The 16,232-nt window shown below is 42.3% G+C and overlaps 1 protein-coding gene across 5 annotated transcripts in view; it reads right to left on the minus strand.

The window, feature by feature from the left end:
• slc14a2 (solute carrier family 14 member 2) overlaps positions 1 to 16,232 on the minus strand; it is a 116,670-nt gene that overhangs the window by 17,185 nt on the left and 83,253 nt on the right. For all 5 annotated transcript variants that reach the window (XM_043686250.2, XM_043686191.2, XM_087989554.1 and 2 more), the window contains 3 exons: positions 8,253 to 8,445; positions 6,610 to 6,757; positions 5,736 to 5,870 (listed from right to left, as the gene is read on the minus strand). In XM_043686250.2, the coding sequence (XP_043542185.2) occupies positions 5,736 to 5,870; positions 6,610 to 6,757; positions 8,253 to 8,445 (476 nt within the window). The remainder of the gene's footprint in view (positions 1 to 5,735; positions 5,871 to 6,609; positions 6,758 to 8,252; positions 8,446 to 16,232) is intronic.

Consider the following 16,232-nt stretch of genomic DNA (forward strand, 5'->3'; position numbering starts at 1 on the left):
TCTCTTTTCCTTTTTCTCTTTCTGTCTTCATCAGCCACCACAGGATTAGGAGTCGAAAAGCTTCAAGAAAGAGTTGAGTTTCAAAAACTAATCTTAAGTGTTTGTAAGTTCATGGATCTCTGATCTTCAATTTTGAGTAAATAGTACAAAAGTTTGCTTAGGTTATGGCAGGACAACTCAGCCATGTGGAATATTCTTCCTCTGGTCTGTAGGAATCGTGGATACTTCACATGACCTAGATGGCTGGCATGCACAGGAAGTATCACTGGCTGCAGAAACTTGATCTCCAAGTTTCAAAACTTGAGTGGTGGCTGAAGTTACTATGTTATATCCATTAGGCTGAGATTTACATGCATGTTCAGAAAAATGGTCAAATCATAAGTTGGGTGCATGCAGAGAGCTAGGTATTGGGTGACTTCTAGAATGTTAAAAAAAAAATCAGCCTTATAGTGCCCATGGTAGAGAATTCCAGAGGTTCACTCCCTACAGGCAAAGAAATTTCTCCTAATCTTAGTCCTAAATAAGTAACCTCATGTCCTTAGGCTGTGACCCCGGGTCTGAACCCTCATTGGGAACATCCTTCCTGTATTTACCTTGTTAGAATTTTATAGGGTTCAATAAAATTTCCCCCTCATTCTTCTGAACTCCAGTGAATTTAGTTCTAACTGATCTAGTCTCCACACGTCAGAGCTGCCATCCCAGTAATCATAGCCAAAACATCCTTTCTCAGATAAGGAGACTAAAAACTGCACACAATACTCCAAGTATAGTGTCACTAATGCCATCAACAATTGCATCCCTGCTCCTGTGCTCAAATTCTCTCACTATGAAGGTCAACATAATATTTGCCTTCTTCACCACCTGCTGCAACTGCATACTTTCAGCAACTGGTATAGGTGAACATCCAGGTCTCTTTGCACTTTCCCAAGCGATCACCATCTGCCTTCATGTTTTTAATACCAATGTGGATAATCTCACATTTATCCACTTTATATTTCATCTGCCATACATTTGTCCATTCGCTCAAATTGTTGAAATCATACTGAAGCATCTCTCCATTCTCCTCACAGCGCTCTCTCTCTCTCACCCAGTCTTGTGTCATCTGTAGACTTGGTGATGTTGACAACATTAGCAAATATAGGATCCAAGAAGGAAAGTTAAGTGGTCAGTCCTTGAGTGAAACATGTGAAGAGATTAAGAAGTGTGCCTCACAGACAAGCTGAGCTTAATGAGGGAAAGTGGAGAACAATGAGAGAAAGATAGAAGTTCAGGGGTAGGGTAAGGGGTAGTCTTACAGAATGTTGAACCTGGTGGACCAGGGTAAGTAGAGAGAAGTGGCTGAGACATATGATCACATAATATCAATCTTGGTGACAAAGGAAGATTTGAGCTCGTTGTACTTACCGTTGAAGATGGTGGAGACTTATGGTAAGAGTTTAAGATGACTGCAGTGGAGAAAAGAAACTTGGGGCTACCTATTTATTCCAGGATGATCCTAAAATAGTGAGCAGTTTCTGCAGATAGGATCAGGACAAAATAGTGCATCATGTGGTCCAGTCAGACCTGTTCAACAAATCCCTAACTGTCATAATTATGTGCTTTCCCTCAACGGCAGCATTGACAAGTAGAAGCTCAGTTTCAACATGGATATTGATGGCCCTGAAATTATAATTCAAATATGGATAAGGTGTGACAGGCAAGGGACATTCAATAAAAGTGAAGTAGAGTACCGGTAGATACACTGATGGAGAAATTTCTACTAGAATGGAAATCTATGAGTTTTGAAGAATTGGTTGCAGGGCAGAAAGGTGACAGCAAAGGTGGACCATAAGTCATCAGAGCAGCAGTCTACTCCATGGCTGATAGGCTCTTCAACCCCATTTCCCTGCTTTTTCTCTGTAACATTTAATCCCCTTGACAATCAAGAACTTATCCATCTCTGTTTTAAATATACTCAATGACCTGGCCTCTACAACCTTCTGTGGCAATGAATTCCACAGATTCACCATGTTCTGGTTATAGAAGTTTCTCCTTATCTCCGTTCTAAAGGATCTTCCCTTCACTCTTAGGCTGTGCCATCAGGTCCCCGTCTCTCCTGCAAATGGAAACATCTTCCCAACATCTACTTTGTCCAGGCTGTTCAGTATTCTGTAAGTTTTGATCAGATCCCCCCCTTATCCTTTTAATCTCCATCAGGTATGGACCCTGAGTCCTCAAACATTCTTCAAATGGTAAGCCTTTCATTCCTGGGATCATTCTCATGAAACTCCTCTAGATCCGCTCCAGGGTCAATGCATCCTTCCTGAGTTATTGCTCATAATACTCTAAATGTGGCCTGACCAGAGCATTATAAAGCTTCAGGAGTACATCCCTGCTTTTATGTTATAGTCCTCTTGAGATGAATGACAACATTGTATTTGCCTTCCTGGCTATCAACTCAACCTGCAACTTTACCTTAAGAGAATCCTGGTCTAGTATTCCCTTTGCACTTTAGATTTCTGAATTTTCTCCCCATTTATAAAATAGTCCATGCCTCTATTCTTCCTACCAAAGAGCATGACCTCACACCTTTCCATATTGTCCACTCTCCTAACCTGTCCAAGTCTTTCTGCAGCCTCACTGTCTCCTCAATACTATCTGCTCCTCCATTTGTCTTTGTATCATCTGCAAACTTAGCCATAATGCCCTCAGTTCCTTTCTCTAGATCATTAGTGTATGAAGTGAAAAGTTGTGGTCCCAACACTGACCCCTGTGGAACAACAGTAGTCACTGGCTGCCATCCTGAGAAGGACACTTTTATCCCTCATCTCTGCCTTCTTTCAGACAGCCAAGTTTCTATCCATGCTAGCACCTTGCCCCTGACACCATGGGCCCTTACCTTACTCAGCAGCCTCCTATGCGGCACCTAATCAAAGGCCTTTTGGAAGTCCAGATAGACATCATTCACCAGCTCTCCTTGGTCTAACATGTTCATTACCACCTCAAAGAATTGTAACAGATTTGTCAGAGATGACCTCCCCCTGATGAAACCACACTGACTTTACCCTGTTTTCCATGTACTTCCAAGTAGTCAGAAATCTCATTCTTCACAATGGACTTGAAAACCTTATCAATGACTGAGGTCAGGCTGATTGGCTTATAATTTCCCGTCTTTTGCCTTGCTCCCTTCTTAAACATTAGGGTTACATTAGCAATTTTCCAGTCCTCTGGGACCCTCCCTGACTCCAGTGATACCTGAAAGATACTAAAGGCTCCTGTCTCTTCAGCTATCGCCTTCAGAACTTAAGAGTATAGCCAATCTGGTCCAGATGATCTATCCACTTTCAGCCCTTACAGTTTTTCTAGCACCTTCTCCTTGGTGACGGCCACCATACTCATCTCTGCCCCCAACCCTCTTGAAGTTTTGAGATAATACTTGTGTTTTCCATCTTGAAGACTAACGCAAAGTACTTATTCAATTCCTCAGCCATTTCTTTGTTCTCCAGCAATATTTTCCTGTAGCCCAATGTCTACTCTTGCCTCTCTTTGCCCTTTATATAACTAAAGAAACTCTTGCAATCTTTCCTAATATTACTGGTTAGCTTATCCTCATGTTTAATCTTCTCCTATCTTATTTCTTTCTTCGTTGTCCTCTGTTGGTCTTGGTCGACTTCTCAATTCTCTAGCTTCCCACTGCCCTTCGCCACGTTATATGCTTTCTTTTTTGCTTTTATGCTGTCCCTGATTTCCTCATCCTCCCGTTGGTATGCTTATTTCTCCTCAGGATGAAGTTTTGCAGTTCCACTCAAATTATTCCCAGAAACTCCTGCCATTGCTGTTCCACTGTCTTTCCTGCTAGGCTCCTCTCCCAGTCAATTCTCATCAGCTCCTCCCTCATATCTCTGTAGTTGCCTTTATTCAATTGTAATACCATTACATCTGATTCCAACTTCTCCCTCTCAAATTGCAGACTAAATTTTATGATTTTGTGGTCATTGCCTCCTAAGGGTTCCTAAGGAATGACCATATGATTCAGAAGCAGTAGAGAGATGTAATTCCATCCAGGACAGAATCAATGGGAATTTACACACTGATAGTTTAGTGCACAGTGAGTGAACACTCAGTGAGGGAAATTATGTTAGTGATAGAAGCACAATTACATTAATTGGAATTGAACAGGATAGCCTTAGATTTACTGAATTGAGCTATGGGTGTTGTAACTATCCAGCAGTTTATTTTAGTCAGTGAAAGGGAAAAAAAACAGTTTTGATTAAAGTTTAATAAAAGTTAGGCAGGATAATATTTGGGGCAAGGAAAGTAGGAAAAACTGTTGAATTAATCCAGCATATTAAGGTTGCATCAGGTCAGACATGTTAGCAGAATAAACATAACACAAACAGAAAAGAAAGAGTTAAACAAATGGTCTTGTTGTAATTTGGAGGTGCTGGTGTTGGACTGGGGTGTACAAAGTTAAAAATCACGCAACACCTGGTTATCGTCCACCAGGTTTATTTGGAAGCACTAGCTTTCGGAGCACTGCTCCTTCATCAGGTGGTTCTGCAATGTGGAGGTGGGTGTCCAAAACTAGATGGCATAGTTTTAAGGTAAGAGGGGAAAGATTTAAATAAGACCTGATGGATAACTTTTTCATGCAGAGGGTGGTGCGTGTATGGAAAGAACTGCCAGAGGAAGTGGTGGAGGCTGGTACAATTACAACATTTAAAAGGCATCTGGATGGGTGTATGAATAGGTAGCATTTAAGGCATATGGGTAAAGTGCTGGCAAATGGAACTAGATTAATTCAGGATAGCTGGTTGGCATGGACAAGTTGGAGCGAAGGGTCTGATTCTGTGCTGTGTGACTGTATGAGTCTGTAAATTGCACAGGACAGTGAAACAATAACACACCTGTGTGAACAATGCTAGACTCAGAGAAAATGTTTCCTTTCCCATGGGAAAATGTATCACCCTTAGACATTAAGACATTCTACTGGGCAATAAACAGATAGGATGTTGTTGCAGTAAGTAAAGATTTGGCATCTGAACAAAAATAAAGTTGAAGACATAGCAGTTGGCTATCTGTTTAGTGCCCTCACAACCACATGCCTGGATATATGCCCTAGTGTTAATTTACTATTCAAACATCATAGGTGCAATGATTGGATGAATGAAATCACATGTATTATAGCTGAGTAGTACACTCAAATAATGGAGCATCCATTTAAAAAGTGTACCAAATCAGTTTTGTTACAGCCTGGAGTCAAAAAGATCCATTTTCCCCATGAGATGAGTGGATCTTCTTTCGTTATCAGGTATTGTGGGTCGAGGTGGGCACAGTTCTGGAGTCAAAGGTGTTGATATGACAGGTGGAAAATGAGTGAGTACTATCAATGAACATTTTGAAATTTAGCCCATGCTTATCAACAATGCTGCGGGAGGAAAACATTTAGGTGATGAATACAAGAGCAACAGTAAAATTAATTGTACAAGCAAGGGAGAAATAGTTTGAGGATATGCCATGTGTAGGTTTGTCTTCAGGTGTGAGTGGGACCATAATAGCCTTTTACCACTGATGTGGCTGGGAGAAAGAAAGGATGGGAAATTACGATCAAAAGTGTTATTGTGATATTGGCTTGAAGGATGATCCAGTTTTCTTCAAGAATTATTTCTCACTTTATTAATAGTTAACTTTTATTTTGCAATGAAACAATTATGACTGCATTTACATGATGCCAACATAGATTTGTTTCTACTTACAGCATATTATTGCCAAAAGGTGTGTTTGCCATGTAAGGGCATAGAACATTCCTCCCACTGCAATACAGGCCAGAACACAATTATAGCTCCATAATCCATCATAGATTTTCTGGAATGGTGAAGCAAGTGTTAATCCTATAAAGCAAATTGATAAAAAGAATAAAATATGTAACTGTTCAGCCCTTTACAGATTGTGAGCTGCTTTGATCCTGTTTTGTTGAAAAAGGACGTCAAGAATATTGCAAATATACAATACAAATAAAAGTTTTGATAGAAGTATCTCAAATGTATAATTATTAGATCATATAACCAGAAGTAATTGATTTTAAACATTCATTTTTACTCAATGAACAAGTGAAACCAACAAGTTAAATGCAATTTCGTGTCAGAAAGTTGGCCAGAAATCTCCTAGACTCTAATCAACAGTCTAAAAGGAGAATTCTTTGTGAATATGTCCTTTAAATAGCCCAGGTCCTTCCTGCCTTTTAGTACTATGAGGTGCTCAGTGAGTTTATCACAGGGTGAGTCAAACACTGAGGCAGATTAATATCTCAAACGGAAGTGAAAAGTGGTTATTTAAACAGTTCATTCATTGTTTTATGTACTTTTGATGGGCATTCTGAGAAGCAGCCTGATCCAATATTGTATTGCATATTGGCAGGAAATGAGCACACGCGTGTTACTTTTCTCGTTGAATGCTGAGGTGCTGGTTTGGTTTCTGAAAATGGGCTTCCAACTCCCTCTGGATAGTTTTTAACCCACAATGGTTAGGAATAGGCAATAAATATTATTCCTGCCCAAGAAAAAAACAAAAAGAACATGTAACCTAGATTTTTTGTGTGCTTATATCTCAGGAGCAGTGATAAAATCATACCTGCCAGTATACCCACAGTAGATCCAATTGTAGCATGGAGACATATGATTGGAGATGAGATAATTAATGCAACAAGGAAAATACCACCAGTCCACGGATTGTCGCAGCCGTACACCTGTCCAACACCAACAGGGATAGCTCTCACAAGCTAAATAGGTTGAAAAAAAGAGATGTTAAGTAATTTTTAAGGACTACAAATATTGTTTTTAAGAAGTTCTTGTTGAAATAAACAATTTACTCAAACCTGAAGGCAAACATTGGAAATGCTGGATATGTTTGTATCAATTCAACTATTTAAAGCTGTGATGGACCAGACCCAACGCCTCTCAAAATATTCTGAAGATAGTCTAGACCCTAAATGTTTTTTATTTTAAAGGTAAATGTAAGGTGTTGTGTTCCAGGTGCAATTTGATTGCTCAAACTACTGGACTTAAAGCAAAATACACATTATTCATCTATTATAGTTAAAATAACACACAGAGAAAGAGGTAATTGGAATAACAACTCAACTGGGAAACCTAACAGAATAATAGATAAGGTAACAATTACTAATTAACTGTTCCAATATAGTTACATCCCATAAACACACCCTTGGAAAAAGGCGAATTCAGAAAAACAGATTGTCTCACATGCAACTCTTGAAAGCAAGCAAAAAACTCAAAGCTATTGGCTGTAACCAAGAGAGGAGAAAAAATAGCTACCACCTCTTCAAATCCCCAACAGCAATTGCTGAAGGCTAAACTCAACATCCTGATTTTGTGAGAGTTTGACTACTCTCATTCAGGCTGCTTCTATTGTTCTAGCTTTAAAAGAAAACCGAGGCCTCAGAAGCTGTTTACTTTCTTAGAGTGCTTGGCACCTCTTGTTAAATCTCTTAAACAAAAGGACAAAATTCTGTTCTAAAGTCACAGCATCGTCACAAATTTATCATATTAGAGTGATCAGCCAAAGTCAGGTCTTCCTCTCCATGCATTGCGTCTTGGCATTCCTCTTCAGTTGATTGTCCGAGTTTCATTTTCAATTTTAAACTGTCTAACATCATCATTCTCTTTCTCATTTATTACCGTCTTGACAATTCTTTTCTTAAGATCTTTATTCATTCAAAAGGTATGTAATTTTTTACATTTGGAGAAGCATTCTTTACCATTTCCATTTCAAATCTGATTTCTTTACACCATATGAAAATTTAGTTGATTTTACTTTGTTATGGAAACTATCACATACCTGTGTACTTTTCAGAAGATAAAGCTGATTTTTTTACAATCAGGACCAGATTGTAGAATTTAGAAACTAGTCCACATTGTAAAATAAGCTGTCCTTTGTTTTACAACAGCATGTTTGAACACTGCTGACATATGGTTAATCAATTGTAATCACGATGCAATTCTAAGGCAATAGGTGTTACTTGTATATTAATGGATGAAGTGTATGTCCTTCAATAAACTATGTAATTGTACACATAAAGAAATAAAATAATAATTATAACTTAATAGGTATTATGATAAGGATATAAACTTCTTTAAAATTAATTAGATTTGAAAAAGATATTTTGCTATGTATGTTCACCGTGACCTCTTTCTGTTTAATGTACTTGCTACCTTAACAATGCTCAAAGATTATAAAATGACATACATATTTCTTACCATTGAAACACTGAGATCAGACCATGTAATGTTTTGTGACGAAGTCACAGGTCCAATAAAAATTTGAGGAAAATGCTGGTTGTAATGTCCTGTTGCAGCCATGAACAAGCCGACAGCTATATTAAAAGGCAGAGTGAATACAGGTAGATCCCATTTACCCATCACAGCAGCCAAGGCACTTGAAATAATAGGACTGCAAAAAGGAAATTGCTTTCAGCGCAAATATAAAATGAAGGAGTTACAATCATATATTAAATGACTTTATTCTTTCAATCACTTTTTGCTTTTCACTACCAAACTTCCAAACAAAAGGTTTCAATACCCACCCATTCAAAACAGTGTTTTGGATCTGGAAATGTTACACCATTCCAGTATGGATGAAGTAATCGAGATTCTGTCTACCAATTGTTTATAGACACATGATGGATTATTTTGTGAAGCTTTAGTGGATAGATCATAATGACTCATTTACTGTCTTCACCGAGAATCGGTCGTTGTTCTTCCACTGCTGGATCAGAAAATTGTAGGTCAAAACCTACTGCAGAGGCTACAGCACACAGGTTTGGCTTCACTTTTACACAGACCAGGGCGAGAGGGGTGTATGCATCTTTAATGATGAGATATTAAATAGAGATGCAGTGTGCCCTTTCAAGTAGATATATAATATCATTTTATACTATTCAGAAAACAACAGGGAAGTCCTTTGGCATTGACCAACACTTAACACTCAAGCAGCTCCATGGAAACAGATAATGTTTATCTCATTGATGTTTGGAGCACTCTGCAATTTGGTTGCTATGTTTGTTAAAATTATAACATCAACCACTGTTCGATCAGTGGATTATAGAGCCCAAAGAGAGAGATTGGATGAGTCCTAAAATTTCCTGTGTTATTGCTTTGAACAATTTGTGGTATAAGTGTCGAGGGCGTTATTGGTTTTCATTATCACTAATGGGTTAGTACAGGTGGTAAAACTATTCCTGCAGGACATCTGTGATCTCATGACATTCCCCAAACACAGTCTCCTGCTGGACCTGAAACTAGGCATCTACTGCAACTCTGTCATGCCGCAGTAGAAAGGTTCAGAGGAGCATGGTATTTTACTAAACATTGCTTAGATGATTGGGAAAATAATTGAATAAAACCAATCTATACTGACGTAGGGTAAAATTTGAAGGTGTAATAGAGAACTGTGGAATGCATGAAGCCTGTAACAATAATAGGGTCTCATCTTCATATTAACTGACTGCTGTGAATTGTGAAGTATAAATGCAACCTGCTCAACCTACTGCACTCACTTTTAAATCAAGTAATTGTTTAAGTTGGTCCAAAAACCTAACCTTAGCTTCCATTAGATTCAGTTCCAATGTTGGCAGTTCCAGTGATGTATTTTACTTAGTACTTTGGATATAAACAATTGTACACACCTTGTACACTCCATCACCACAAGCTAGCATTTGCATTTACAAACATAATAACATAAGAAATAGGAGCAAAATAAATAAATGCCCCTGGCCAAGTTGTTCCAGAACTGCCACAACATCGGCGTGTATCCAGCAATATGGATAATTACCAGGTATGTCCTGTACACAAAAATTAGGACATATCTTACCGAGGAGAAAGTGAGGATTGCAGATGCTGGAGGTCAGAACTGAAAATGTGTTGCTGGAAAAGCGCAGTGGGTCAGGCAGCATCCAAGGAGCAGGAGAATCGACGTTTTGGGCATAAGCCCTTCTTCAGGATTCCTGAAATGCTAGCTTGTGGTGATGGAGTGTACAAGGTGTGTACAATTGTTTATATCCAAAGTACAAAGTCAAATACATCACTGGAACTGCCAACATTGGAACTGAATCTAATGGAAGCTAAGGTTAGGTTTTTGGACCAACTTAAACAATTACTTGATTTAACATCAATTCTCCTGCTCCTTGGATGCTGCCTGACCTGCTGCACTTTTCCAGCAACACATTTTTCAGCTCATATCTTACTGAGCCAATTACCAACACACATGCTAACTTTTGATCATCAGTAAATCAATGGAATGGGTCATCACAGTATTATTAAGGAGCAATTGCTTAGCAACTTCCATTTTGGGTTCTTCCAACATCTCTCAGCTCCTGATGTCAATATGAGGAAAAAAAGAGTTAAATTCCAAAGGGGATGTGAGAGTGATGACCCTTGATATCAAGTCCACATTTGATCGAGTGAAACTCGAGTCAATAGGAATGAGGGAGGAAACCCTCTGCTATTTGAGTCATATCTGGGATATAGGAAGATAATTGTAGTTGTTGGAGGTCAGTCATTTCAATTACAGGAGTTCTCTGCAGGAGTTCCTCAGGGAAGTGTCCTAGATCCAGCCATCTTTAGCTGCTTCATCAATGACCTTTCCACATCATATGGTCAGAAGTGGGGGTTTTCGCTGATGATTGCACAATGTTTAGCACTGTTTATGACTCCTCAGATACTGAAACAGTCCATGTCCAAATGTAGCAAGATCTGGTTAATATCCAGGCTTTGGCTGACAAGTGGCACATAACATTTATGATAGATAAGTGCCAGGTAATAACCACCAAAAACCAGAGAACATCTTATCATCACCCCTTTGACATTCAATGACATTACCTTTGCTAAATTTCCATTATCAAATCCTGGGGATTATTATTGACTGGACACTGAACTGGATTCGCCATATCAATATAGTGGCTACAAGAGCAGGTCAGGGGCTAGGAATTTTGCAACAAATAACTCACCTCCTGACTCCTCATTAACAGCATTGTGGGTATAGTATTGTCAAATGGATTGCTGTGGTTCAAAAAGCAGCTGACCATCACCTTCTCAAAGGCAACAGCAGTGACATAACATGAATATTTATAGGATTGTGATGATCTGCTAATTTGACTTCACTTCTATGCCTTTTTGATTCTTTGACTGATCAAAAGAAAATCCTTCTCAACTTGAATATTCTTAATGACTGAGCATCTATGTTGGCTTTATTCCTGTAAAATAGCTCCTATCTCTGTAAATGTTCTCATATTCCCCTGTTAATCTCCTCTAAAGATGAGAAATTACTTTAAGTATTGCTATCAACAATCTCCCTCTGGTTGTTAAAACTGTGGTAAATTTTTTGTGGTTAAGCCATTTTCAGGTTGAATGATTATGTTATTTCTCTTTATTTGCTGTTTGATTGTATCTCAATTGTGTGTGTATTTTACTGCTTGTAATCAGCAGGCATTCTCCAGTTCTAGTTATCCAGACTGTCAATGAAAACTCAAGCTCTCTCCAAGGCACCACCAATGATGCTTGAATTCATATTAATGCATTATTATTTTCCTAAAATTATTACAAACTGTTATAACCTTTATGGAATAGATCACAAATTTAACAAATATATTTCTGAAAGGAGTTATTTTTGCATGTAATTTTAATTCATCTGAAGGCAAATAAAATTTAAATGTCCTGTACTCCTGGCAGGGAATGTCTTCATTGTGAGTGCATATTGGACACCTGAATAAGCCACCTGTCATTCCATTTTCAGTTTTGTCAAGAAAGTTATGCTTAGTAATTTATGGCATTTGCTTCAGGTCTCTACAAAATGAGAAAATAATTATTGTAGAACTCACAAACATATTTGACCATATTAAGTCAATTACTATAAAACATTTCAAATGATGGCATAGATATGAATCCATACTTCACTTTTAGTCTCAGTCTCAGCATTGCGTATGCAGCTCATGCCCATCTAGAATAGCTTGAGCTGTTCTTACACCTGGGCCTCAGACTTCATACACATTTTAGGAACAAACTGTTGACTCCTATCATACCTCCATAGGCATCTCAACCTGTGAAAGAATGAATTTTGCACTGGCCCTCAGGTTATGTCTGGGAGTTGCCGGTTTGATTGGCTAACAAGTAGATTGGTGACTAGGTCTGCATGGTCATGGAGAGCTGTCCTGTTCCTTCTGGTTTCATGGAAATCCTCTAAAAATGTCACATGTAGCTGGTAGTCACAAATCCCACTTAAGATATGGTCTTCCGAAGAAACATATCCATGATTGAATGGCAGGGCCAACCCGATGAACCAAATGGCCTAGTTCAGCTCCTATATATTATGGTCTATGGTCTTGAAGTGAGATGGATGCAGAGTCTGCTCCTAGATATCACATATGATCAAATCCTAATTTGATATCATGAGTTCTTTCACACCTTCACCCCACCTCTGGAATTATAGAACATAGAATATAGAACAATACAGCACAGAACAGGCCCTTCGGCCCACGATGTTGTGCCGAACATTTGTCCTAGCTTAAGCACCCATCCATGTACCTATCCAATTGCCACTTAAAGGTCACCAAAGATTCTGACTCTACCACTCCCACAGGCAGCGCATTCCATGCCCCCACCACTCTCTGGGTAAAGAACCCACCCCTGACATCTCCCCTATACCTTCCATCCTTTACCTTAAATTTATGTCTGAAAATGTGTTGCTGGTAAAGCGCAGCAGGTCAGGCAGCATCCAGGGAACAGGAGAATCGACGTTTCGGGCATAAGCCCTTCTTCAGGAATGAGGAAAGTTTGTCCAGCAGGCTAAGATAAAAGGTAGGGAGGAGGGACTTGGGGGACGGGCGTCGGAAATGTGATAGGTGGAAAGAGGTCAAGGTGAGGGTGATAGGTCAGACTGGGGTGGGGGCGGAGAGGTCAGGAAGAAGATTGCAGGTTAGGAAGGCGGTGCTGAATTCGATGGATTTGACTGAGACAAGGTGGGGGGAGGGGAAATGAGGAAACTGGTGAAATCCGAGTTCATCCCTTGTGGTTGGAGGGTTCCTAGGCGGAAGATGAGGCGCTCTTCCTCCAACCGTCGTGTTGTTGTGGTCTGGCGATGGAGGAGTCCAAAGACCTGCATATCCTTGGTGGAGTGGGAGGGGGAGTTGAAGTGTTGAGCCACAGGGTGGTTGGGTTAGTTGGTCCGGGTGTCCCAGAGGTGTTCTCTGAAACGCTCCGCAAGTAGCCGGCCTGTCTCCACAATATAGAGGAGGCCACATCGGATGCAGAGGATGCAATAGATGATGTCTGTGGAGGTGCAGGTGAATCTGTGGCGGATATGGAAGTTTCCTTTGGGGCCTTGGAGGGAGGTGAGGGGGGAGGTGTGGGCGCAAGTCTTTCACCTCCTGCGGTTGCAGGGGAAGGTGCCGGGAGTGGAGGTTGGGTTGGTGGGGGGTGTGGATCTGATGAGGGAGTCACGGAGGGAGTGGTCTTTACGGAATGCTGATAGGGGAGGGGAGGGGAGGGAAATATATCCTTGGTGGTGGGGTCCGTTTGGAGGTGGCGGAAATGACGGCGGATGATGCGCTGTACAAGGAGATTGGTGGGGTGGTAGGTAAGGACCAGTGGGGTTCTGTCCTGGTGGCGGTTGGAGGGGCGGGGCTCAAGGCCGGAGAAGCGGGAAGTGGAAGAGATGCGGTGGAGGGCATCGTCGACCACGTCGGGGGGGAAATTGCGGTCCTTGAAGAAGGAGGCCATCTGGGTTATACGTTTTTGGAACTGGTCCTCCTGGGAGCAGATGCGGCGGAGTCAAAGGAATTGGGAGAATGGGATGGCGTTTTTACAGGGGGGCAGGGTGGGAGGAGGTGTAGTCCAGGTAGCTGTGGGAGTCGGTCGGTTTGTAGTAGATGTCCGTGTTGATTCGGTCGTCTGAGATAGAAATAGAAAGTTCGAGGAAGGGGAGGGAGGAATCTGAGACTGTCCAGGTGAATTTGAGGTCGGGGTGGAAGGTGTTGGTGAAGTGGATGAACTGTTCAACCTCCTCGTGGGAGCACGAGGCGGCGCCGATACAGTCATCGATGTAGCGGAGGAAAAGGTGGAGGGTGGGGCCACTGTACTTGCGGAAGATGGACTGTTCCACATATCCTATGAAGAGGCAGGCATAGCTGGGGCCCGTGCGGGTGCCCATGGCTACTCCTTTCGTTTGGAGGAAGTGGGAGGATTGGAAAGAGAAGTTGTTCAGGGTGAGGACCAGTTCAGTCAGTCGAAGGGGGGTGTCAGTGGAAGGGTACTGGTCGGTACGGCGGGAAAGGAAGAAGCGGAGGGCTTTGAGTCCTTCGTGATGGGGGATGGAGGTGTACAGGGACTGGATGTCCATGGTGAAAATAAGGCGTTGGGGACCGGGGAAGCGAAAATCCTGGAGCAGGTGGAGGGCATGGGTGGTGTCCCGAACGTAGGTGGGGAGTTCTTGGACTAAGGGGGACAGGACGGTGTCAAGGTATGTGGAGATGAGTTCGGTGGGGCAGGAGCAGGCGGAGACAATGGGTCGGCCGGGGCAGTCAGGTTTGTGGATTTTGGGCAGGAGGTAGAAGCGGGCGGTGCGGGGTTGTGGGACTATGAGGTTGGAGGCGGTGGGTGGGAGATCCCCTGAGGTGATGAGGTTATGGATGGTCTGGGAGATGATGGTTTGGTGGTGGGGGGTGGGGTCATGGTCAAGGGGGCAGTAGGAGGAGGTATCTGCGAGCTGGCGTTTGTCTGCTGGTTTGATAGTGAGGTTGGGGTTGCAACGGAGGGAGTGGAGGGCTGCGCGTTCCGAAGGTGAGAGGTTGGAGTGGGTGAGAGGGGTGGGGGAATTCAGGTGGCGGTTAATATCGCGGCGGCAGTTGGCTATGAAGAGGTCGAGGGCAGGTAGGAGGCCAGCACGGGGTGTCCAGGTGGATGGGGTGTGTTGGAGGCGGGAGAAGGGGTCGTCAGAGGGTGGGCGGGAGTCCTGATTGAAGAAGTAGGCGCGGAGGCGAAGGCGGCGGAAGAATTGTTCGATGTCACGCCGTGTGTTGAACTCATTAATCTGAGAGCGTAGGGGAATGAAGGTGAGGCCTCTGCTGAGGACTGATCTTTCATCCTCAGAGAGGGGTAGGTCTGGAGGGATGGTGAAAACACGGCAGGGCTGGGAGCTAGGACCTGGTGTGGGGCTGGAGCTGGGTGTGGGGGCGGGGTTAGGCGTGGGGGCGGGGACGGAGATCGGCGTGGGGGCGGGGTTGGGCGTGGTGATGGCGATAGGCGAGGGGGCGGGGTTAGACGTGTGACGGATATAGGCGTGGGGGCGGGGTTAGGCATGCAGTCGGAGATCGGCGAAGGGGCGGTCTGATCTCCAGCATCTGCAGTCCTCACTTTCTCCTTAAATTTATGTCCCCTTGTAACACTCTGTTGTACCCGGGGAAAAAGTTTCTGACTGTCTACTCTATCTATTCCTCTGATCACCTTATAAACCTCTTTCAAGTCACCCCTCATCCTTCGCCGTTCCAATGAGAAAAGGCCTAGCACTCTCAACCTATCTTCGTACGACCTATTCTCTATTCCAGGCAACATCCTGGTAAATCTTCTCTGCATCCTCTCCAAAGCTTCCACATCTTTCCGAAAGTGAGGCGACCAGAACTGCACACAGTACTCCAAATGTGGCCTAACCAAAGTCCTGTACAGTTGCAACATCACTTCACAACTCTTGAATTCAATCCCTCTGCTAATGAACGCTAATACACCATAGGCCTTCTTACAAGCTCTATCCACCTGAGTGGCAACTTTCAAAGACCTATGAACATAGACCCCAAGATCCCTCTGTTCCTCCACATCACTAAGAACCCTACCGTTAACCCTGTATTCCGCATTCTTATTTGTCTTTCCAAAATGGACAACCTCACACTTGGCAGGGTTGAACTCCATTTGCCACTCCTCAGCCCAGCTCTGCATCATATCCAAGTCCCTTTGCAGCCGACAAGAGCCCTCCTCACTATCCACAACTCCACCAATCTTCGTATCATCTGCAAATTTACTGACCCACCCTTCGACTCCCTCATCCAAGTCATTAATAAAAATTACGAACAGCAGAGGACCCAGAACTGATCCCTGCGGAACTCCACTTGTAACTGGGCTCCAGGTTGAATATTTACCATCTGCCATGGACAAAATTCTGCGATTTTGTCCATATTTGAGCCAAGGCTGTAATGA

Source organism: Chiloscyllium plagiosum, unplaced genomic scaffold (assembly GCF_037043375.1).
Source record: "Chiloscyllium plagiosum isolate Xiang-an unplaced genomic scaffold, Cpla_swu_hap1 HiC_scaffold_1, whole genome shotgun sequence".
NCBI classification, from domain to species: Eukaryota; Metazoa; Chordata; class Chondrichthyes; order Orectolobiformes; family Hemiscylliidae; genus Chiloscyllium; species Chiloscyllium plagiosum.